Source organism: Rhinatrema bivittatum, chromosome 10 (assembly GCF_901001135.1).
Source record: "Rhinatrema bivittatum chromosome 10, aRhiBiv1.1, whole genome shotgun sequence".
NCBI lineage: Eukaryota > Metazoa > Chordata > Amphibia > Gymnophiona > Rhinatrematidae > Rhinatrema > Rhinatrema bivittatum.
Window position 1 is genome coordinate 23999007 of NC_042624.1, and position 24453 is coordinate 24023459.

At 49.6% G+C, this 24453-nt stretch overlaps 1 protein-coding gene across 1 annotated transcript in view; it reads left to right on the forward strand.

The window, feature by feature from the left end:
* IVNS1ABP (influenza virus NS1A binding protein) overlaps window positions 1-24453 on the forward strand; it is a 107273-nt gene that overhangs the window by 35437 nt on the left and 47383 nt on the right. The window contains exons 9-10 of the mRNA XM_029618367.1: window positions 10820-10949; window positions 19606-19830. Coding sequence (XP_029474227.1) covers window positions 10820-10949; window positions 19606-19830 — 355 coding nt within the window. The remainder of the gene's footprint in view (window positions 1-10819; window positions 10950-19605; window positions 19831-24453) is intronic.

The window sequence follows — 24453 nt, forward strand, 5'->3', positions numbered from 1 at the left end:
GTGTTTCCCCCGTGGCCTCTGGTGGAAAAGGTTCTAAGGTGCATAGTCCCACCGGAGTCTAGTCATTCTAGTGGCTCCGGAGTGGCCGAGAAGGCCATGGTTCGCGGATCTAATCAACCTGTTGATAGACAGTCCCTTGCATCTTTGACATCTCCCGAATCTTCTGCAACAGGGTCCAGTATTTTTCGATCTAGTGGATCGCATTTGTCTAGCGGCTTGGCTTATGAAAGGAGACAACTGAGAAAGAAGGGTTACCCGGAAGCTGTGATTTCCACTCTTAGGGCGTGCAAGACCTGGAAGGTTTTTGACTCCTGGTGCAGTGGGTTGAAGTTGTCCCCATGGAGGGCCTCTGTAGTGCATATTCTCGCGTTTTTGCAGGGCGGCTTGAAAAATGGACTAGCTTACAGTTCACTTCGTGTACAGGTAGTGGCCTTGGGCTGTCTGTGGGGCAAGATTGAAGGTTCTTCTATTGCCTGTCACCCGGAATTTGCTTGTTTTTTACGCGGGGTTAGGAATTTGTCCTCCAGTGCGGACGCTTTGTCCATCCTGGAGCTTGAATTTGGTTCTCCGTGGCCTCTGCACTTCGCCATTTAGCATGAGTGGATGATTATATGTTTCATACTGCTTTGATATTGATTATACTGAGGGATCGCAGGTGGCACACCAGTATATCTAGGGGGTGCTTTTCAGCTTTTCTCTGACTCCATCTGCTGGAAGGGAGGCATAACCCAGCAGTCTGGACTGATCCTAGGTACTACAGGAACGAAATTTATCAGGTAAGAAACTAATTTTCCTTTTCAGGCATATTGCACAGCCTAATGCCAGGGAAAAGGATGTAGTTATTTCCGGCGTTAAAACCGTGTGATAGTATGCATTGCTATTACACAGTGCGATACTGCCACTAATTTAACTAAATCCCGCCCAAACTCCTCCCTGATCCTGCTCCCTCAAAAATGTGCATTTGCGCCATGTTACCATACTTTTTGCATGTGTTATGGCGTTAACGTGCGCGATAAATGAATGATGGGGTTAAACAGTACTCTTCGTTGCTTATCTGCAGTTCTACAAAAAGATTGAAACATGGAGACTCCAAGTCAAAGATCGCTAAATCCCTTTTCCATATAGAAAATGCTGGATCTGTAAATACAAAAAAATCTCCTCTTCCTGAAGGTCATAGGTTTTTTGAAGCTCCACAAAATTTAAAATACCCTGCGCCCCCCCAAATACGCTCAATCCTCCGAATCCCCCTTTGTTTCCACAAAGAGAGTGGTGATGAGGGCAGACCAAGAGAAAATTCAATATTTTCAAAGTTCTAAAATAGTAATCTCGTTCCCCAGTCAAACTGGGCTTCCAAGTTTGCCAAACCCTAAGAGTCTGAGACACCGATGGAGGGACCCAACTCAACGGTCGCCATGTCTTTCTGGGTTGCTATACTATCGCCCATAAAGTCATGCTGCCAGAACTACCTGTTCTTAAAGTAGCCCACATCTTAGGTGGCTGACTTTTGTGCCAGTCTAGTACTACCCTGAGGTAAGATGCCACATACCACCTTATTAAATTGGGGACTCCCAAACCCCCTGAAGTTTACATTGTTAAAAGGACTAGCAAACCTAGGTGATTTCCCTTTCCAAATGAAATGAATAATTCTCTGCCACCACTTAAGCATTGGGATAGGTACTACTAGGGGGAGTGTTTGAAATAAATAATTCAATCTGGGCAATACATTCATTTTAATGATCGCTATTCTCCCCAACCAGGAAATACCTATTCCACTCCTCCAGATCTTTATAAATTCGAGCCAATAGGTCCTGAAGACCCCCAGTATGTATCCCCAGATATTTTATAGAGCTAGAGGATCATTTAAATGGAAATTCTTTAATTGCACATGAGGAGCCGGAGTTGTAAAATTAAAAATTTGACTTTCCCTGATAGCGAATTTATTTATTTAGCGGCTTTTCTATACCGACATTAGTGGGAACATCATGTCAGTTTACATCAAACTATAGGTAGAAAATACAATGAACAGGGGAGGGGAATGGGATTACAGAGAACAATAACTAGAATAATGGGTTACATAGAGGAGTGAAAGACAAGCTCAAGAAATAGGTTAACAATAACGTAACAGTTTAAACTAGAAGGCATGATAAAGATGCAATGAGTTAGAGGGGGAAATGTCCTAATCTGGGAATGCCTGTTTGAAGAGCCAGGTTTTTAGCTTCTTCTTGAATTTGATGGAGCATGGCTCAAAGCGAAGATTTCGGGGGTAGTGTTCCAATGGGTGGGGCCTGCAATGGAGATGGCTCGCTCCCTAGTAATGGAAAGGTGTGCATACTTAAGGGAAGGGGTGTGGAGGAGGGTACCTTTGTAGGTTGCCCTGGTGGGGCAGTTAGATTGTGTGAAACGGAAGGGCTCGTCGAGCCAGCTGGAGTTGTGGTTGTAGATGGATTTGTGTATGGTGAGTGTTTTGAAGAGGATGCGGGAAGGGATCGGGAGCCAATGGAGGTCCTTGAGGATGGGGTTTATGTGGTCCGATTTACGGGCATTTGTAATGATTCTGGCGACGGCATTCTGCAGCATTTGGAGTGGTTTTATAGTGGAGTAGGGGGGCCTAGAAGTAGGGAGTTACAGTAGTCTAATTTGGCAGAGAGGGTCGCTTGTATTGACTGTGCGGAGATCATGGGTGTGAAGTAAGGGTTTGAGTTTTTTCATAACTTTGAGCTTGAAGTAGCTCAAAGTTATGATAATGCTCTAAATTTCTCCATCTCCTCCACTGTGACCCATACTGAATCTACCAGGTTGGATAGTGTAAACACATCTGCGAATGACATCTTAGATGAGAAATCTCCCACCTGAACTCCCTGAATATTAGGATTGGCCCGATCTCTAATAGTAAAAGGTTCTAAAAATATTGCAAAAAGTAAAAGTGATGAGGGACATCCCTGTCTGATACTTCTAATCTCAAACAAATCAGAGTATCCCCCATTAATCTTAATGCAGACTTTAGGATTATTATAAAAGTTTGTGAAGCTATTGTATAAAAAAACAAAATCAAATTGCATCTTTTAGAGCTTTAAAAAAGAGCCAATGAAACTAAATCAAGCCTTTTCGGCGTCTACAGGTAGCAGCATGAATGGGTCTTTCTTATTGCATTCCCACCATATTTTTATTTTATTTATTAAAGGCTTTTATTTTCGCATGGAAGAGGCCATGTGGCCTGCAACAAAGCCCAGTTGATCAGGATGAATGACTGTTAGCAGCAAAGAATTGAGTCTTTCCACCAGTATCTTAGGAAATTTTAAATCTAAATTTAACGAGATCAGGCGGTATGAGCCACATAGCGCCAGATCACGTCCTGGCTTAGCTAAAATAGTTATCCCGACAATATTAGAATGTGAAGTCAAGGTATAATCCAGTCGTAGAGAATTACTATTTAATGGAGAAGCCAGAAGATCCACAAAAGTTTGATAAAAACGTCCTGTGTACCCGTTAAGCCTTGGAGATTTTCCAGGTTTAATCACATCAATTACTTCCACTATAGTTATTTCTTTCTAAGTGTGAACGTTATAAGTCCGTCAGTTCAGGTAAAGACACCTGTTAAGCATCTATGATTTCCAGTGTGATTGAAGTCAATACTGTATAACCTGAAATAAAAACACAAAAAGGTCGGATTAGGATTAGGACAGCCGTCCCCATATACTGAGATCTCGGCTAAAAGACAGCACCAATAAAACCTATCTCGGAGCCTAATATTTGCCTTCTAAAACTTGATATGCCTGCTAAAAGAAAAAGGAAAGTGAGGGTATTTCCTTCAGAACCCCTACCTCCGCTTTTACAGCTGGAAAAAGAGGGACCCAGTGAATCTGTTGGAAGCCTCCCAGTAGAAGAACGAGAGGCTCCCCAGGATGAGGCTTCCCTCAGTCCTGACTTGCGTCCACCCCCGGCCCAACGTGGCGCAGATGAAGCAGTGGTGATACCCACCGATGAGGTTCCGTACTGGAATTGGAGGAAGAGGAGGCTGCAGCAGTGTCTGCTAGGGAACAACGAGAGTCTCCCTACCCCGAACATCTGGAGGATGTAAGGCCTAAAACAACAAGGCCTGAGACTGTAACATTAGGGACACTATGGAACTTGGTCAGTGGGTTAAATGTGACTGTCAATAGATTGGAAGGGAAGATTGATACAGTGTCCTCTAATTTATCTCAACAATATTTTGGTATACAGCAGCAAGTAAATGAAATTGATACAAGAATGGATGTAGTTGAAGGGAATATTAAATCTATACAAGCTGTGAATACTATAATGATAAAGGATCAGTCATTGTGTTCCAGGTGATTAGAAATAATAGAAAATAATATTAGACATTTAAATGTAAGGGATGTTAATTTTCCCAGAATAGCTGGGGAAATTCCCTATGTCTCTTTCAAAAGATTTCTAACAGAAGTTCTTGGTTTTTCTGATATGATCTCTATAAATTCTTGTTTCTTTGCAAAGAAAAGAACTTCTGATTTAGCAGTCTCTATTCCAGCTAATCTCACTAGCTTTTTGGAAAATTCAGCTGTACAGGCTCCCTCTCCAGAGAGGGAAGCCAGAGATCGACCGCTGTCTGTGGCCTCATGCTCCAGGACGTCTTGATTCCTCACCCTCCTGGTGCCGGGGAAAGACTGGGCCGAGCACCGGAGGAGATCGAGGAAGCAGTCACCGGTTGCTGTCGACACATGGCACCAGTTCTGGGAAGGCACCAGCATCAGACATATGTTGCCCCCGAAGCAGCCCCACAGAAACCAGGTCTTGACCTTAGTCACACCCGAGAGGCCAAGGCACTCCCTACTGATGCCCATTTATGTGCCAGACACTGATCCCCCTTCGAGAGCGATCCGGTGGCACCTGCTCCTCCACCCGCCCTACCTGTGGTGGCCTTCAAGGAGGAACGGGATCGTAGGATTCAATTGGTGGTGCTCCAAGCCCTCGGGTATCAAACTGCAGGGCCCTGTTGCTTCCTCCAGACACCAGAGTCCACTCCCTCGATTTTAGCACAGCTGTTGGAGTGTCTCGACGTTCTGCTGGGCATCCTTCCTATGCAGCTGGTACCCGGGGTTCCTGAGTCCCCCGGCAGTCATTGTTTCCTCCCCCATCAGGGGGCTATACCTATTTCTGGTTCCTCCGAGGAGGAAGGCTCGGTGCTTTCAGGGTCATCGGGGCCTTGGTGCTGTTGATGCCCCTGGTGCTTCTGGGTCCCAGAGCACGGGCAGTCAGCACAGGTACCCCACTGACCTCTCCGGGGGATTTCAGTGAGAAGGCCCCATACGGTCCATGGGGGGACAATATCTGAGTCCTCCGATGTCACCAAGGATGTCCTCTCGGAATCGTTCCTCTCCCCCCCCCCCCTCCTCCCCCGTAGGAACGGCACCAATATTCTCCAGAGAACTTGACATTTGCCAGTTTTGTCTGCACCATGGCGAAGTCTAACCCTTTCCAGCTCCTGACAGAAGAGGATGCTAGGCACCACATGCTGGAGGTGCTCCAGTTTGTGGACGCATCAAAAGAGGGGGGTGGTAGCTGTTCCTGTGCATGAGATCTTCAAGGAGTTGCTCCTGCGCATTTGGGAACATCCAGTGTCCATGTCCCTGGTTAACAGGAAGGCTGACGCAGTCTACCTTGTTCAGAAGTCCCTTGGGTTTGAGCGGTGTTAGCTCCCCCACCAGTGGTAGTGGAATTCCTCCTCAAAAAGGCAAAGCGGTCCCGGACCCATGCTTCCATGCCTCCAGATCGAGAGCATAGGTATGGCACCCACTGGGTAGGAAGTTGTTCCAGGGGGCAATGTTGAAAGCCCATATCGTCTCCTACCAGTTATATATGGCCCAATATTCACGGAATCTCTGGGAGAAGGTTCAGGAATTGGCAGGATGCCAAGGTTGGGGTGCAGTGTGCCTGGGGTGGGTGGGCCTGTGGTCGGTGGAGGAGAGGGCCTGGTCCATCAATCGCCTGGAAACAATGGAGGTTCGGGTATTGTAGGTGTTTCTCCCCTGGATCAAAGGCAGGATGGTCTGGGTTTTTATGGACAATGCAACGACAGTGGTATACATCAACCGCCAAGGCAGGGCGAAGAGCCTATGCGGTGGTACTAGAATCTCGTCAGTTGTTTGCCTGGGCAGAGCTCCCTCTTTAGGGGAAAGCTGCATCTCATGTTGCAGGTGTGGACAATGTGCAGGTGGCTTTCCTCAGCAGATAACAGTTGGACCCGGGAAAATTGGACCTGTCCCTGTAAGCTTGGGATCTCATCTGTGTCAGATGGGGCGTACCGCAATTGGATGTGATGGTGATGTGGGCCAAGGCAAAGATAAGGCTTATCAGTCGCAGAAGAGAGATCGGTGCAGTAGGCCTGGATGCTTTGTGCCCTTGAACGATGGGGGTCCTACTGTGTTTTCCCTGTGGTCCCTCATCGGATGCGTTCTTTGGTGCATAGTCTCATCCAGGTTTGGAGGTGCTGGTGCCACCAGAGTGGCAGAATTGCCCTTGGTTTGCGGATCTCATGTCTCGCAGTCAAGGGACCCCTCAGATTGGCTCATCTGCCTTGCTTGCTATGACAGGGACCCATGTTTTTGGATCGGGGGGAACACTTTTGTCTCATGGCTTGACTTTTGAGAGGCAGCGCTTGCGTCTGAAGGGTAATTTCTACCCTCCAGGTGTGGCAACCCTCGACCTCTGTAGCGTAATTCAGGGTCTGGAGGGTTTTTGAGTCCTGGTGTCTGCAGCACCGGCTAGATCCCCTTTCAGTGGATGTGCCCCAGATTTTATCCTTTTTGCAGGAGGGCTTGTCGAGAGAATTGGCCTATAATTCGCCCTGCGTGCAGGTGTCGTTTTGGGGTCCCTTGGGGCAAGGTGCGAGGGAGGTGGTTAGCCTCCCACCCTGATGTTTGTTTTCTGAAAGGAGTGAAGCATTTGTCCTCCATTGCGGAAATTGTGACCAGATTGGAGCCTCAATCTGGTTCTTCAGGTTCTTTGTGGGCTGTCCTTGAGAAGGGTGATGTTGAAGAACCTGACCTTGAAGACAGTTTTTCTGGTGGCAGTTTGTTCAGCCAGTTGGATTTTGGAGTTGCAGGTTGTCATGCAGAGACCTCTTTTTATCAAAGGTGCTCTTTCCATGTCAGACGGTGGATCTTCTGGGTTTCCCAGAGTAGTCCAGGGATTCCCCTGAGGGGAGGGAACTGCATTTGTTGGATGTATGCCGGGTGATATTGCATTATCTGGAGGTTACGAAACTTTGTAGCGCTCAGATCATCTTTTTGTGTTTGGAGGAGCGAAGAAAGGCGATAAGGCCTCGAAGGCCATGATTGCACAGTGGCTTATTAAGGCTATTTGCTTATATTTGTAAGGTTCCAGAGGGGCTGAAAGCCAATTGTATCAGGGCATAGGCAGCTTCTTGGGCAGAGTGTCAATTGCTTTCTCCTCAGGAGATATGCAGAGCAGTGGTGTGGTCTTCGCTTCACACTTTCACCAGACATTACCGTTTGTACATGTGTGCCCAGCAAGTGGCCAATCCACAAGCCGCCCTGGGTTGCCTTCTTGCTTTTAGTTCTTCCCTTAGGTTGGACGACGAAGTGTTATAACCGACCTCTACAGTTAGTGCATGTTAATTCTTTTGTCTAAGCTCAGTATTCCCATTTGGTTGGAATCCTGAGTGGTTAAGTCATGTTCAACTATAAGCAGTTTGTCCACAGTTTGGATTTTCCAGAGAATGTTGGGGCAGGGCTATATGTCAGTGATGTCAGTTTTACTCCGTTTCCTGCTGGTAGAGGTGCATAACACACTTGTGTGTATTGGTCTGCCTTTCTTAGAAGAAAGGCAGACCAATACACACTTTGCCAACTGCTAACTAATTTAAACCTTAAACACTTTCTGTATGCAGATGACGTCCAGATAGTCATCCCCGTCAAAGAATCCTACTCCAAAACCCTAGAATTCTGGGAAACTTGTCTTCTAAAAATTGATGGACTCCTCTCAAACCTTAATCTAATACTAAACTCTTCAAAAAGCGAACTCATCCTAATTTCATCTGAAAACATCAACACAAATCCTCCATCCAATTTACAAACTACACAAGTAAGAAATTTGGGAGCTATCATGGATAACAGGTTAAACCTAAAAGCATTCATAAATCAAACTACTAAGGACTGCTTCTATAAACTCCAAGTCTTAAAAAGAATAAGACCACTCTTCCATTTTCATGACTACAGAACTATTCTACAATCAATAATTTTTGCCAAACTAGATTACTGCAACTCTTTGCTATTAGGCCTTCCATCATCTCACACTAAACCCCTTCAGATGGTCCAAAACACGGCTGCTAGAATATTAACTAACACACGGAGAAGAGACCACATATCACCAATCCTCAAAGACCTGCACTGGCTGCCAATTCACTACAGAATCATATATAAGTCCATAACCACTATCTACAAATCTATACACCTACACTCTCAGCTCAACCTTCAAATTCCTTTCAAAAAATTCACATCCAAAAGACCAATCAGAGAGTCCTATAGAGAAACCTTACAAGTACCACACTCTAAATCCATGAAGCACATAACCGCCAGAGACGGGGCTTTCTCCAATGCAGGACCAACACTGTGGAACTCCATCCCACCACATTTGCGACAGGAACCCTGCCTTCCCACATTTAGGAAAAGACTTAAAACGTGGCTATTCTTGAAAGCATTTCCTGAACCAAACTGAACCTAATCCATTATCGTACAATAAATCAGACTTTGCCCTTACAATGGTAATTAATATCCCTACCTCATAAGGGCTATTCATCATTGCTTTAAGCACAATGACTGGCATTGATTTTCTCCAATTAAACCCCTGCTTCTTTTCTACGATCCAAGTTATATTACTCCCCTGTTTTATTGTAACTGCATTCCTTAGCCTCCTCTTGTTTAATGTTTTATTACTACTATTATTATCATTATTCTATTATTACTAAGATCAATGTTATTTGTTGCCTCTTGTTCCTTATCCACTTGTTAATTGTAAACCGACATGATGCAATATTTATTGTGAATGCCGGTATAGAAAAACTTAAAATAAATAAATAAATAAGAAAAGAAATTCAGGTAAGTAGTAATTTCTCCTAATAGTCATAACCTCTCCCCCATGTGTTTCTTGAGCAATTCATTTCTTACTTTCATTTCCTTATCAAAAAGGAAGAAAGGTGGTTGCTTTCAAACATCTGCCATTTAGTGGCAATTTTAGAAGTGTCCTAGAATTTTGGAGAAGCTCTTTATTTGCTTTATATTCTTCGGCCTTTCAGGCACTTCAAAGTGGATTACATTCACATACTGTAGGTATTTCCTTGTCCCCAGGTGGTTTACAACCCACCAGTTGTAAGTGATGCTTTAGAAAGCTGTCTTCCCTGTACGTACCGGATCAGTCCAGACTTCTGGGTTATGCCTCAGCACCAGCAGATGGAAACAGAGCAAAACTTGACAGGCTCTGCCATATATACCAGGGTGCCACCCACAGCCTGTCAGTATTTCTCTGTTTTAATATACTTCATTTGATAATGGAACATACTGTAATCACTGCCCATTCTTTAAATTTTTATTGAGCCATAACATGAACTATAGACCTACATAAGGCAATAAAGAACATTTGCAAACATATGTAACTTGGCTCATTCATTTTTAATGAAAATCCCATCCCCCTGCTCAATAACACTCCAAGAAGTGAAAGAACCAAAGCAGAGGCGTATTTAAAAAAAAAAAACCAAAAAACTTGTCAATTCATTTTACATCAGAGTTAAAAAGGTTTCCAAATAGTATTACATTTTTCAACCTTATTTTTAGTTTACTTAAGATAAGTTCTTCAGATCCTTTGTTACAATGAGACCATGTTTTTAGAAGCTTTTTAACTGTCTCTTTATTGAAGTAATTACTTGTCACAAAGAAATAAATAGCTAAGCATGCTAACTTAAGATTCCACTTTAGCTATATGAGTTAGCATTTCTGATATTCTGTAAACATTATCATTAAATGCCCTTATTTAGGTTTTGATAACCTGAAAATGAGAAACCAGGGGCTTTCTGAATGTAAAATCCATGGTGAATGGAATGGAGTTGCATGTCAGCTGCATAGTACAACTGCATTTTGCTTGATAGTATGGTAAACATTGGAACAGAAAGAATTCATGTGACTTAGTTTAGTTCTTCTGTAGTAGTAGTAGTCCATGGTTAGATGAAATATTTGGAAGGTTTGCATGTTGAAAGATAGAGAAAACATTTTTTTTACACAGTAGTTCATTTTTTCCATTTTCTTATATATCAGATGGAACTAGCAATGGCATTCTGGTACCATGAGCCTTCATTCGTAAATACCTGGGGAGTTTTTTTCCCTATTTTCATAGACCTTTCCGAATGTGATCACTGCAGCAATGGTCCTGAAACTAGGGTTATGCACAAGGGCTCCTTCTGGACTCCTGTATCATGAGTTTTAAATCTGGCCATCAGGTGTTGCCCTTAATGACTGAGTACTTCCCCTCTGCCAGCAATCACAGCCAACAAGTTGAGGAACCACCTGACTTGGGGATTGAACCAGGAATTTTCCTCATGGCAGTGTGTAACACTGAGTTACCGGCCAACCAAGATAAGCTTGTGTTAATGTACATTTAGGTGTGCTATCAATGATCTGTAGAGGTGGAGAAGATTGATATTAAATACTAAAGGCTAATTTCCTACTGCTGGTGTGGATTAGTCCAAAGGAGTAAAGGTAGTTCAGGGTGTGGTCTTTAGTTAGGTGTCTGTAGCTGCCTTTTGGTTTTTCAGAAAAAGCCACCACGTGAGAATGACCACAAGCAGATAAGTAGCAGCTCCTCTGGAAGTCTCTCTCCTCCAAGTGCTATGGTGCATAGCCCCAAACATGAATGGAAAATCATTGCATCAGAGAAAACATCAAGTAAGTAACTTCATATCTCCTGGGTTTTTTTTTTAGTTCATCACAGTAATGGAATTCTAAATCTGGGTTAAATTGTTGATTCGAAATGATCAGCAAACTTTGTATTTCTTCAATGTGGAGATTCATTGGCTGTTTTTCTTAGATGCGGTGTACTTGGATTTTGGAAAGGCTTTTGACATGGTTCTGCATTGGCAAATTATCAATAAACTGAGTACCTTTGATATGTGCTCTATATCTGTTCCCTGTACGTAACCGGATCAGTCCAGATAGTAGGTTGAGCCTCCTGGAGACAGAGAAACTGAAAGGGTATCCTATATCAGGACAGTGCTCACCCTGCCGTCCCTTCAGTATTTCTCTGTCTCCAGCAGATGAAGGCAGTTGAATCTGCAGTTCCCTCTCCTTAGCAATTTATTTATCTCTGAGAGGTTTTTCCTTCATACCTCTTTCAGGATCAAGCAAGTATTACCTACCTAATTCTTATTAAAAAAATAAATAAATAATTCAAGATCTCAAAACCTGTTTCCTCAAGGGAGACAGTTCTGTCTCCTAGCTCTTACAGGGTCCTATGGGGCTTACCCCTTGAGTATTCAGCCTAGGTGGCCTTCTTGCCTGGCTTGGGGTGATACTGGTGGTCCAGTCAGTTCCCCTCTTGGCTGGTCTGACCCTAGAGATGTTTATTAATGCCTCTGCTATTGTAAAAAAATAAATAAAAAAATAAAAAATACTATACATTGAGAAATTACTTTCCCTGTACGTACCAGGATCAGTCCAGACCGCTGGGTTGTGTCTCCCAGCAGATCTTTATATTCTTTATATATTCTTTCCCTGTACGTACCAGGATCAGTCCAGGACACCTGGGTTGTGACTCCGCACCAGTAGATGGAGACAGACTAAAACTTGTGGGCGGAGCCATATATGCCCCTGTGCCAGTCACAGCCCCTCAGTCTTACTCTGTCTCCAGTAGATGGTGCAGGTCCGGTCACAGCCCTGCCTGCCCTGGTTCTGGTACTCCGTCAGGGTTGGTTCTTTTACTTGGTTTTAGGCCAGTTTAGGCTATAGTTGTTTTCTTTTGGGAATTTTGCATTTTTGCATTGTAAATTGTCACTGAGGTCCCGTCCGCCCTGCCTCCCAGGGGGGTTGAGAGGTCCTGAGGGGACTACCCTCCCCCGGTTGAGGCCGCTGCTAGGGTCGAGGACCCGGCTACGCGAGTAGCAGCGTCTGGGGTGACACCGGGGAGCCCGGTTCACTCACCCCTGCTGGATTAAGGCTCCAGGACGGTGGATGTTGACAGGTTTTTTTGTAAAAAAAAAAAAAAAAAAAAAAGTTGATTTTGTTTCTGGCTCTGTTCCTTCGCGTCGCCGCTCCGGGGGGGCGCTGCTGGCGGGGGGAGGTCGGTCGCCTTAATCCTACCTGTTTATTCGCGTGGCTCTCCGTTTCGTCGCGTTTTCGCCGGCATGCCTCGGGGCTGGGTCGTTTGCTCCCAGGAGGTTCCTAGGTCCTGAAGGGACCATTCCTCCTGGTAGGGCACTGGCTGGGCTACGGGTCGCGGATCCGGGGTTCGCTTACAGCCCAGCCGGGGGATACCGGGGAGCCCGGTTCTCTCGCCCCGGCCGGACCCCCAGACCGCTGCGAGGGACGGCTCAGTTTAAAAAAAAAACCAAACAAAAAAAAAAAAAAAAACGGTGCCGTTTTCTTTTCAGCGCGCCGGGTTCTCTGCTGCAGCGGTCGTTTCGGCGTTTCTCTCTCTCTTTTTTATTTTGCTGTTTTGGCACTCTTCCGAGCAGGCCACTTGGGTCGGCCTGCTCGTCTTGCGACTCCAGCGCCGCGCGCCTGTAGCGAGCGCGGTTTCCTCAGGCGACAAAAAGGGGGGGCACAGGATCGTCGGCCTGTCCTCGGGGGATGCTTGTTCGGCGGCAGCCTCTCGCGTTTGCGGTCGGGGACCATCCGGCGGCCTTCCCCAAGCAGTTCCTGTCTGCCGCGGGAAAAGATTAAAAAAAAAAAAAAACAAACAAAAAAAAAAAACGCCGACCTCTCGCGCGAAATTGGCGGGAACGTCGGCCATCTTGGTGCCAGCGTCGAGCGCGACACCAAGCGCGGCAGGTCCCAGGATTTCCCTTGTTCCGTTCCCCCCCCTCCCCCCACAGCGGCCGACTCCGCGGTCTGTTTACCATCGGAGGCGGTGGGGGGGGAGGGCTGGGGGAGAAACGCTCTTTGCCCCTGGTTTTCTTTTGGGCCTGGCATGGGGCCTTTCTGCCCCTGGTTTTCTTTTGGCCTGGCTTAGGGCCTTTATGGCCTGCAGAGCCCTCAAGCGACCCTCTGGCCAGATGGGGGGGCCTGAGAGGCCAATCAGTTTGGACTGGACGCGTATTCGGCCGCGGATCGCAGCGGCGCGATTCATAGCCAGATCGCCCGTTGGGGCCCTACCGCCTAGCTTGGGCAGGGACCCTGCCTCTGACTCGTCGGATCCGGTATTTCCTAGGTGCCCTCCCCTCCTCCGAGGGGGGCTGGGGGAGAGGTCTACATCTGATTCGTCGGGTCCGGAGATTTCCAAGGCGTCCTCCCCGCCTCCGAGGGGGGCTGAGGGGGATGGTGCGCTGCCGCAGGGGGGCGGCGAGGCAGACACAGGCTTCGGAAGGGGATTACTCGAGCTTGATCCGCCTCTTCATCAGGAAGTAGATGGCCCCTGATTCCCGCCATCCGGGAGGGGTTGGGCATCGCCACCCCGCTGGGGGTAGGCTCGGCTGGGCTTCCTTCCTTTTCACCTCTCTGGGTCAGCCCTGTCCTCTCGAGAATAGGATACTCCGGCGTTGCACCTTTAGGTCACGAACGCTTTGGGTAAGCTCTCTCCCTTGCCGGAGATCGAAGGATTTCCCTAGGGGAAATCGGGGTTTTTTCCAACGGCCCGAGGATAAATTCAGGGCGCGGGATTCGTTTTCGGCCAGGTTCCGCTTTCGTGATCCAGGACGTCACGTCCTCAAAGTCTCCTGGTCAGGCGTATAGGACTTCTTCCTCCCGGACCCCGCCATGGCGGCAGCAGCCTTTCGGGGGAAATGAGGGAGCCCCGGCGAGCGCAGGGGTCCTAAGCTTCGCAATGAAAGGGGGTCGGCCTCTCGCTCTCTCACCACAGCCACAGCACGCCGTTCCCAACGTCGGGGCGCGGTTGATTTCAGTTGTCGAGAGATGGGCCGGTGTAACGTCAGGCCAGTGGGTCCTCCAAGTGATCAGACTCGGCTGCCTCCTCCGTTCCGGTCAACCACACGGCAGGGGCCGTTACTCCATTTACTTCGTCGTCCCCAAGAAAGGCGGCACGGCCAGATCTATTCTGGATCTCGGTGGAGTGCACCGATGCCTTTGCGTTTCTCACTTCAACATGGAGTCGATTCGGTCGGTAATTGCTGCGGGGCGGCCCGGCGAGTTTCTGACCTCCCTAGATCTCGCGGAGGCGTATCTTCACATAGGCATTCAGCTGTCGTTCCTGCACTTCGTCAGGTTCTCCGTTCTAGGACGGCATTGCCAGTTTCAAGCGCTACCGGTTGGTCTCGCGACGGCCCCCGTACGTTCACGAAGGTGATGGTGGCGGCACGGCTGCGCCAGTAAGGTCTCCTGGTCCATCCTTACCTGGATGATTGGTGGATTCGGGCGAAGCCCGAGGATCAATGTCAGTTGGCCAGGGGCCTACACCTTGGCAGTCCCTAGGATGGGTGGTCAACTTCAACAAGAGTCATCGGACACCCTCGCAGACCTTGGAATATCTGGGAGCCGTTGTCGACAAGTCGCTGGGCTCGGTGTTCCTGTTACACGAACGGAGATACGAGCTGCCAGCTCAAGTAAGGCGCTTCTTGTCTCTCAGCCAGCCGCGGGTCTGCGACTGCCTTACGGTCCTGGGCTCTATGGCTTCCACACTCGCGCTGGTTTCCTGGGCGCTCGCTCATTTGCGACCATTACAGTCGACCTTACTATCTCGCTGGGCGCCAGTCTCCGAGGAGTTCCACTTACCACTTCCACTAGGGGGACACGCGAGGTCCAGCCTGCTCTGGTGGCTGGATTCCAGGCATCTGGCCTCTGGAGTGTCTCTTCTGGTGCCCAATTGGACGGTGGTGACCACGGATGCCAGCCTCTCCGGTTGGGGAGCGGTCTGCCTGGGGAGCTCGGTCCAAGGCCTATGGTCAGTGTCGCAAGCCCAGTGGTCTATCAACAGACTAGAGACCAGAGCGGTCCGTCTGGCTCTGCAAGCCTCCCTACCGGTAGTGCGGGGAAAGGCGGTCCGAGTGTTGTCGGACAACGCGACCACCGTGGCCTACATCAACCGCCGAGGCGGGACAAGGAGCCCACAGGTGGCGGAGGAAGCTCGGCGCTTAATGGTCTAGTCAGAGCTACATCTCAGCGACATAGCAGCCTCTCACATTGCAGGAGTCGACAACGTTCAGGCGGATTTTCTCAGCCGGCCTCGCCTGAATCCCGGAGAGTGGGAGCGGGCGGACGAAGCTTTTCTTCTCATTTGCGAAACGTGGGGAGTGCCCCACATGGATCTGATAGCCACGTGGCACAACGAGAAGGCTCCGCGATTTTTCAGTCGACGTCGAGAAAGGGGGGCAGAAGGCATCGATGCGCTGGCGCTTCCCTGGTCGAAGGTTGTTCTGCTGTACGTGTTTCCCCCGTGGCCGATGATCGGCAAGATTCGGCGGCGCATTGAGTTGCACCCAGCCAACGTGATCCTGGTGGCACCGGAATGGCCGCGCCGGCCGTGGTTCGCAGACCTCATCCAGCTCACAGTAGCGGCACCCCTTCAGCGCCAGGGACTGGCGGGTCTACTCCATCAGGGCCCCGTCTGTTGGAGGATGCGGATCACTTCTGTCTCGCAGCATGGCTTTTGAGAGGAATCGGCTGAAGAGAAAAGGTTACTCAGATGCGGTGGTAGCCACGTTGCTACGTTCCAGGAAACAGTCGACGTCCCTGGCTTATGTCCGTGTCTGGGTAGTTTTTTGAGGAATGGTGTGTGCAACGTGGGGTGGGCCCCACTACGGCTTCTGTTTCCGACATTCTGGCATTCCTCCAGGCAGTTCTAGCCAAAGGTCTGGCTTGCAGTTCTCTATGGGTCCAAGTGGCGGCGATCGGTTGTTTGCAAGGTGAGATCCGTGGTACGTCCCTGGCTCTTCACCTGGTTATCTCCCGTTTACTTCGGGGAGCTAAGCACTTTCGTCCTCCATTGCGTCTCCCCTGTCCGGCTTGGAACCTCAATTGGGTGTTCTCCGCTTTATGCGCGGCGCCGTTTGAACCTTTGAAACACGTAACTATTAAGGACCTCACGTTGAAGACGGTGTTCTTGGTGGCGGTCGCTTCAGCACGGCGTGTTTTCGGAGTTACAGGCCTTGTCCTGTAGGGAACCCTTCTTGCGCATTTCCGATTCCGGTGTTTCTTTGCGGACGGTTCCTTCCTTCCTGTCGAAAGTGGTGTCGGCCTTCCATGTAAATCAATCGGTTGAGCTGCCCGCTTTCGCGGTCGGGGAGCCCTCTGATCCAGAAGCGAGGGAATTACGGACGCTTGACGTGCGGAGATCCCTCCTTCGCTGTCTGGAGGTCACTTATCCATTTCGGGTCACAGATCATCTGTTTGTTTTGTTCTCTGGTCCAAAGACAGGAGCTGCAGCGTCCCGCACGACGATTGTCCGTTGGCTCAAGGAGGCCATTGGTTCGGCGTACTTGTTGCGGGGAAAACCACTTCCCGTGGGTCTTCGGGCTCCCTCGACTCGCTCTCAAGCTGCATCTTGGGCGGAGGCTTCTCAGGTGTCGCCTCAGGAGAATTTGCAGGGCGGCTGCCTGGAAGTCGTTGCATACCTTTATCCGGCATTACCGGTTGGATGTCCGGGCTACCGATTCCGGGGGTTTTGGAGAGAGGGTACTCCGAGCGGGACTCTCTGCTTCCCACCCTCGGTAAGTTGGCTCTGGTACATCCCAGGTGTCCTGGACTGATCCTGGTACGTACAGGGAAAGGAAAATTAGTTTCTTACCTGATAATTTTCGTTCCTGTAGTACCAAGGATCAGTCCAGGATCCCGCCCGCAGTGCTGTGCTGAAGTAACGGAGAGTCCGCTCACTGTTCTGGGTTAATCTTGTCCGCTTGTTTCGCTCTCTCGGTTGGAGGGGCCGTTTCCAGAAGAGGTGTTTCTTTCCCCGTTCTATTAGCGGTTTATAGTTTTGGTTTTAGTTCTCTGGTTGTGTTTCTACTTTGACATTACGTATGACTGAGGGGCTGTGACTGGCACAGGGGCATATATGGCTCCGCCCACAAGTTTTAGTCTGTCTCCATCTACTGGTGCGGAGTCACAACCCAGGTGTCCTGGACTGATCCTTGGTACTACAGGAACGAAAATTATCAGGTAAGAAACTAATTTTCCTTTATATATTCTTTATACCGGTATATTCTTTTTATTCTTTATTCCCTTCGTGCAACCCTTGTGCTTGTAAAAAAAAAAAAAAAAATCGTTTATATTTTTCCTTTATTTAAACTTTATTCCAATTCTTTACCTTTTCTTTTCGCTTGTTAATTTTAATTAGAAATGTTCTTTGTATTAGACAGTGGAAATTTATTTATCCCAGGACAAGCAGGATGCTGGTCCTCACATATGGGTGACGTCATTCACGGAGCCCTTAAGCGGGAAAAACTTCTGGCAAGTTTCTAGAAGCTTTTAACTGGCTGCCTGAGGCTACTGAGCATGCCCGGCATGCCATGATATTCCCTGTCACAGGGGTCTCACTTCAGTCTTCTTTTTTCCGCGCTGCTAACTGCATCGCGGTTCATAGAAGCCCTGTGAGTTACCTCACAACTAGAAAAAGTTATAACAAATTTCACCCTTTACGGGTCTCACTCGATTTGTCACCGGCTGGTGACAAATATCTGTTTTTCACCAAGAGAAACACCGTTTTTCATCGGATGTCGACTGAAAAGACTTCGGGCTTCAAAAAGTGCCCGGCCTGCAACCGGACTATGTCGATTACGGACCCGCATGTCGAGTGCCTCAATATACTCTAGCTCCAACTAGAGCACCTATGCAAGGAAAAATTACTTCTGCAAAAAAGGCATCAGGAAAATATAAACATACTTCCATGCCAGTTTCAGAAGCCTCTTCTGAGAGAAGATTACATGCAATACTCACTAAAAGGTATCAGGACCTCTTAGCATCCTTACCTACAGATCCTGAGGAAGAAGAAATGGAAGGTGAAGGCAGTGACGGTTCACCAGAGGTTCAGGATCCCTTACAGGGACCATCAGGGATTTCCCCATCTAAAAGACTGGAACCTCATCATTACCAACATACATCAGATACATGGTCAGACACACAATCAGAGCATTCCTCAGAGGATTTTTTATCTGAGAATACTCCACCTCAAACTAAAAAGCAGTTTTTCTCTGTGTCCATCTGCTGGACAGGAGGCTCAACCCACTGTCTGGACTGATCTGTGGTACTACAGGAATGAAAATTAGCAGGTAAGAACCAATTTTCCTATTGACTGGGTTAGAAACTGGCTGAATGGAAGGCAAAAAAGTATAAAGGTAGATGGAGTTCTCTCTGAGGAGAGGCATTACTAGCAGTGTGCCACAAGGACTTAGACTGGTTCTTTTCAACATTTTTGAAAGTGATATTGCAGAAGGGCTATCAGGAAAGGTTTGTTTATGATACCAAAATCTGCAACAGGACAGGTGATCTGGAAGGTGTGGAAAACAGGGGGGATTTTTCAAAGCTTGAGCAATGTCTAGTCTGGCAGCTAAGATTTAATGCTAAATGCAAGGTCATGCATTTGAGCAGCAAAAACCTGCAGAAGTCTCTGGTGAGAACTCATTTGGAATACTTTGAACAATTCTGGAGACCCCTTCTTCAATAGGATATAAACTGGATGGAGTAGGTCCAGAGGGTGGCTACTAAGATGGTCAGTAGTCCTCATAAAACATGGGGACAGACTTAAAGATCTGAACATGTATACCCTAGAGCAGTGGTTCTCAACCCTGTCCTGGGGACCCTCCCAGCCAGTCGGGTTTTCAGGATATCCACAATGAATATGCATGAGAGAAAATTTGCATGTTATGGCGGCGGTGCACGCAAATTTTGTCTCATGCATATTCATTGTGGATATCTTGAAAACCCGACTGGCTGGGGGGGTCCCCAGGACAGGGTTGAGAACCACTGCCCTAGAGGAAAGATGGGATAGAGCTATGAATCTGAATACCTCCAAAGTATCAGTGCATAGGAGGTGGACCTCTTTCAACAGAAAGAAGGCTCGAATTGAGGGATCAGGGCATGAGGATTGAAAGGGGGGCATAGACTCAAGTAATCTAAAGAAATATTTACAGTGCGTGATGAATGCATGGAACAGCCTCCCAGTAGAGGTAGAGACGAGGACAGTGTCTTAGTTCAAAAAAGCATGGAACAAGCACAGGGGATCTCTGAAGGAGTGGTAGAGATTGTAGAGAGGAGCAAACTAGATAGGCCACATGAATTTTTCTACTATGTATCTATGCATGAAATGTATTTTAATTCTGCTTGGTTGTCTGCAATTTTTAGACCTGAATGAAAAATGGCATGGACTTTGACCAGCATGTTAGCTCAACAAATGTTCAGCTATTTGACATAAATTCCTAGAATGTCTTTATTTTGCTTTCAGATAACACCTACCTGTGTCTTGCGGTCCTAAATGGTGTATTGTGTGTGATTTTCCTGCATGGACGTAACAGTCCTCAAAGCTCCCCATCTAGTACTCCACGTTTGCTTAAAAGCATGAGTTTTGAGATAAAGCAAGATGATCCTGTGGAGAAGATCATGTCCCCCATGCAGTATGCTCGATCTGGACTGGGAACAGCAGTACTAAATGGAAAACTTATAGCTGCAGGTAAAGCTAGTTGAAAATTACTATGAAGAGACTGATGCTGTTAGAATGGAAATCTGATTAGAGCTGAGTCCCTGTGTGCAAGATATCAAGTTGTGGTGGTATTGAACAAATTTGAATAATTTGAGTGCCACAGTGGGTGTAAATTTACTGTAATGGCAAATTTATACCAAATAAGCTTAACCCTGGTTTCTAAGTAATGGGTTTTTTTAGGTGAAGTAATGAAGTTATTTTGTTACTGTGGATGTGAATTTGGAGTTCGAAGACAAAACAGGACAATTCTCCCAGGACAAGCAGGATGGTAGTCCTCATATGGGTGACATCATCAGAATGGAGCTCTATCACTGAACACTTGTCACAGTTTCTAGAGCTTTGGCACACTGAGCATGCCCAGCATGCCACTAACCCTGCATCTAGCAGGGGCCCCCCTTCAGTCTTTTTTTTTTCCACGCAGCAATTGCCTCGTGATTCTCAACTCTGTGAGAATTTCTCACAACTTTTTCCCTGTACGTAGCCGGATCAGTCCAGACTCCTGGGTTTTGCCTCCCCACCAGCAGATGGAGATAGAGCAAGTTTCGACAGACTCTGCATTATATACCCAGGTGCCACCCACAGTCTGCCAGTATTACTTGTCTCCAGCAGATGGGGGGGTGCAACACTCACAGACTGTACTAGTTCCTTAAAAAAAAAGAAAAATACAGCATTTATAATTGAGGAGTTAGGGCTAGGCCCCTTTGGTTGAAGTTGTTTAAAAAAGAAAAAAGTCAAGACCAGCACGAGGACGTCCGTCAGGCTTCCGGGAGCTGGACAGGTTCTGAGGGGACCATCACTCCTGGTGTGTACGGTGGCAGTGGCTTAGGGTCGAGGGCCCTTTTTTCTTGCCACCAGTGCACTAGAGCTTGGGGTGATACTGGGGAGCCTGGATCACTCATCCCAACGGGACCGCCGCAGCACCAGGACCAGCAGACACTGGGTCAGGTTTGAAAAAAATAAAATAAAATAGAGGCAGTCCGGCCGGGGCTCTCTTTTAATTGTTGCCAGCGGCGACGCGGGAGCAGGTTGCTGGGCGTGTCTTGCTTTCTTCGGCTTTAATTTTTTTCAGGAGGCCATCTCATGTCGCTCAGTGCGGCCTGTCGGGCGTGCGGCTCCGTTCGCGGTCAGCTTTCACGGGATGGGCTGTGTTCAGTCTACATCCCTGGTGGTGAAGGACCTTCCGGGAGTCCCGGGAGGGTTGTCCTGTGGGGTCGAACGGTGTCTATGGGCTTTGCAGCCCTGCCCCTCACGTCCCCACTGCCTCTCCCGCTCAGCACGGGAAACAACGCCATTTTATCTTCTTTTACCTTCACGGCTCAGATGGCGGAGGGGGAGGGGAATCTCCTGCCGCCATTATCGCCACAGCAGCTGCCTTCAAGGCCAAAATCTCCAGCGCTTCTGGGCTCAGCTGCACTGGAGGACCCTATAGACATGGATACTGATGATTCTTCATCCTCCTTTACTTCAGGAAGCTCAGTAAAAGGCAGGGGTCTGACGGGGAGTCTGTCTGTTCCACCTTCTCAGCCGCGGAAACAGCACTGGTCCGGGGGGGGGGGCAACAAGTAAGCGCCCTGTCCGGTCTGTCCCTCTGCAAAACAGGTCAGATACCTCTTCGGAGGAGGTTGAGCCGGATGGTCAGGATTCTCCAGCCCAGCCCCCGAGGGTGGTACAAGGAGATGGGGACCACAAGCAGAGTGCTGGTCGAGGGTGATTACCCTAAGGTGGTCCGCCTGTTCCGCAAGGATGAACTGGGTCCCCTTATACCCACCATATTGGGGGAATTAGGGATTGAGGCGCCTTCGCCCGAACCTCATTTGGGGTCTATGGATCCAGTTTTATTGGGCCTGCGGGGACCGCCCACTTCTTTCCCTTCCGCCCACTTCTTTCCCTTTCCATTTTTCGGCTACGGATCTCCTTTTTAGAGAGTGAGACACCCCTGATTTAGGGTTGAAAGTTACCAAGGCAATGGACAAGCTTTATCCTCTGCCAGAGGCGGCTTTGGAAATTTGTTCCCAAAGTGGATGCGGCAGTGTCCGCGGTCACGAAGAAAACGATGGTCCCGGTCACAGGATCCACGGCTCTCAAAGATCTGCAGGATCGAAAGTTGGAACTACAACTTATAGATTTTTGAGGTATCGGCGCTTGGAGTCAGAGCGGCCATGTATAGTAATTTTGCTTTGAGAGCCGGGCTTCGCTGGGTGCAGCAGTTACAGGCCAACGAGGGGCTATCAGAAGATGAGGCTCGCCAGGCGGGGGCACCTTGAGGCGGTAGCTTACATTCCCTGTACGTACCTGGATCAGTCCAGACAGTGGGTTATGTCCCCAATCCAGCAGATGGAGTCAGCCCAAAGCTTCGAGGGGGCGTCACCATAAATACTACTACCCCCTCTGCAGGAGTTCAGTATCTTCTGACTCCAGCAGATGCGAGTAGTGGAATCTGGGCTTGCTCCCGATTGTCTTTTTCCTTTGTTCTTTTGCTTCCCTTGTTTGGAGGCTTTATTGTTTGTAGGCTTGTTTTGGTTGGATCAAGTTGTGTTAAAAAAAAAAAAAAAAGTTAATTGATTAATTGGGGAGGCGTGGCTTCTGTATTGTTCTCTGTCTCTCCTCTATTTACCGGCGCTGTCCGTGGCTGCTGCGGGGTAAGTGTGATTTTCTGTTTCTTCCCTTGCAGCTAGGTTACACGCGGCTGCCGGTGCTCCGGCCTCCTCGCGTCTTCACCCTCTCCCGCGGCCATTTTGCGGCTCCACGTGGGCTGCACCGGGGAGAGGGCTGCTCATCACCGGCGGGTCGTGCGGCCAGGAAGGCCCCCCCGCGGCGCCGTTTCTGTCTTCGGCGGGTAGCGCAGGCCACCCGGGCCCCCCCGCAGCGGCGATCCGTTTTGCGGTGCCCCCCCCCCCCCGGGTCCCTTGCGCTCCAGATGCCGCGGCCGGCGCGTTGCTCGGCCTGTGGGGAACCTGGATCGCGTGTGTCAAGGGAGGGAATTTGTGCTCGGTGCCTTCCCGGTCCCTCACGCATCGGTCCTCCATGACAGCCTTGCCCGGGCGGCGCGGGCCGGCCCCTCCCCCATTCCTGGCGGGAACGGCGGCCATCTTACATACGCTGCGTTCTGAAGGAGACCAGGCAGCGCGGGGGGACGAGGTGGCTTCAGAGGGCTCTCCCCCGAGGTTAGTACCGGAGACAGACCCGGAGGAAGGCCCGCCGGGGGCAGGGTCCCCCGGGGCCCCCACCCGCGGAGGTCCCCCCGACTAGGCCGGGGTTTTCCCCGGAGTTCATACGGCTGATGCATACCGCCTACCTGCAGGACCTGGCTGCGCCCGCGGATCCGCCACCACCCAAGCACCCGCGACCTTCGTCCTCCTATCCGGCCCCCCCCGCCCCGGCGGGTGTGGGGGCCCCACAGCTCCCCAGCCAACCACGGCTCCCCGTGGGCTCGGGGGGGCCTGGGTCGGCACCAGCCTCCCCTGGGTCGGACCCCGCGGCGGCGGGCCAAGGGGACTCCACTTCAGAGGGTGAGGACCCACGCACCCTGCGCCTCTTCCAGCGGGACGAGCTGGATGACCTGATCCCACAGATCATTCAGGGATTGGACCTTGATCCCCCACCGGACCCGCCAGCTCCCGTCGCGCCCGCTGTAGTCACCTCCTCGAAGAAGGGAGACCCGGTGCTGGCAGCCCTTCGCCCGAGGGCTCGGGCTTTTCCCATTCATGAGTCGTTCCTGCAGTTGCTCACCAGGGAATGGGATGCCCCGGAAGCCGCTCTGAAGGGCAGCCGCGCCATGGAGCGGCTGTATCCGCTGCCGGAAGATTTTCTGGAGCTCATCAAGGTACCCAGAGTGGACTCCGCGGTCTCGGCGGTCACGAAGAGGACGACCATTCCGGTGACAGGTGGAGCAGCGTTAAGGGATACGCAGGATCGCAAGTTGGAAGTCTTCCTCAAGCGGGTCTTCGAGGTCTCCGCAGTGGGGCTGCGGGCTGCGATGTGCAGCTCGCTCGCCCAGCGAGCCAGTCTTCTCTGGGTGCAACTACTGCTCACGTCTCAGGCGTTGCCACCCGAGGAGGCCGCCCAGGCGGATAGACTGGAAGCTGCGGTGGCATACGGGGCGGACGCTTCCTATGATCTGTTTCGGGTCCTTGCCCGCTCCATGGCCTCGGTGGTGGCGGCACGTCGACTGCTATGGCTTCGCAACTGGGCGGCGGACACGTCCTCCAAGTCGAGTCTGGGTTCCCTGCCGTTCAGGGGTAAGTTCCTGTTCGGCGAGGATCTGGACCAGCTCATCAAGTCTCTGGGGGAAAATGCGGTCCATCGCCTGCCGGAAGACAGATACCGCTCCAGCAGGGCGTTTTCGTCCTCCCGGACCAGAGCCAGAGCGCAAAGGCGCTATAGGAGTTATAGGCCGGCGGCGGCTCGGACCTCTGCCCCCAGGTCTCAGCCCTGGTCTCGCTCCTTTCGCGGGCGCCGCCCCGCGCGATCTGCTTCCACGGCGGGACAACCCTCGCCCAAGTCCGCTCAATGATGTTCAGCTCGCCCACTCCGCCGTCCCCAAGATTGGAGGGCGGCTGGCGTTCTTCCACGAGGAGTGGGCGTGGATCACCT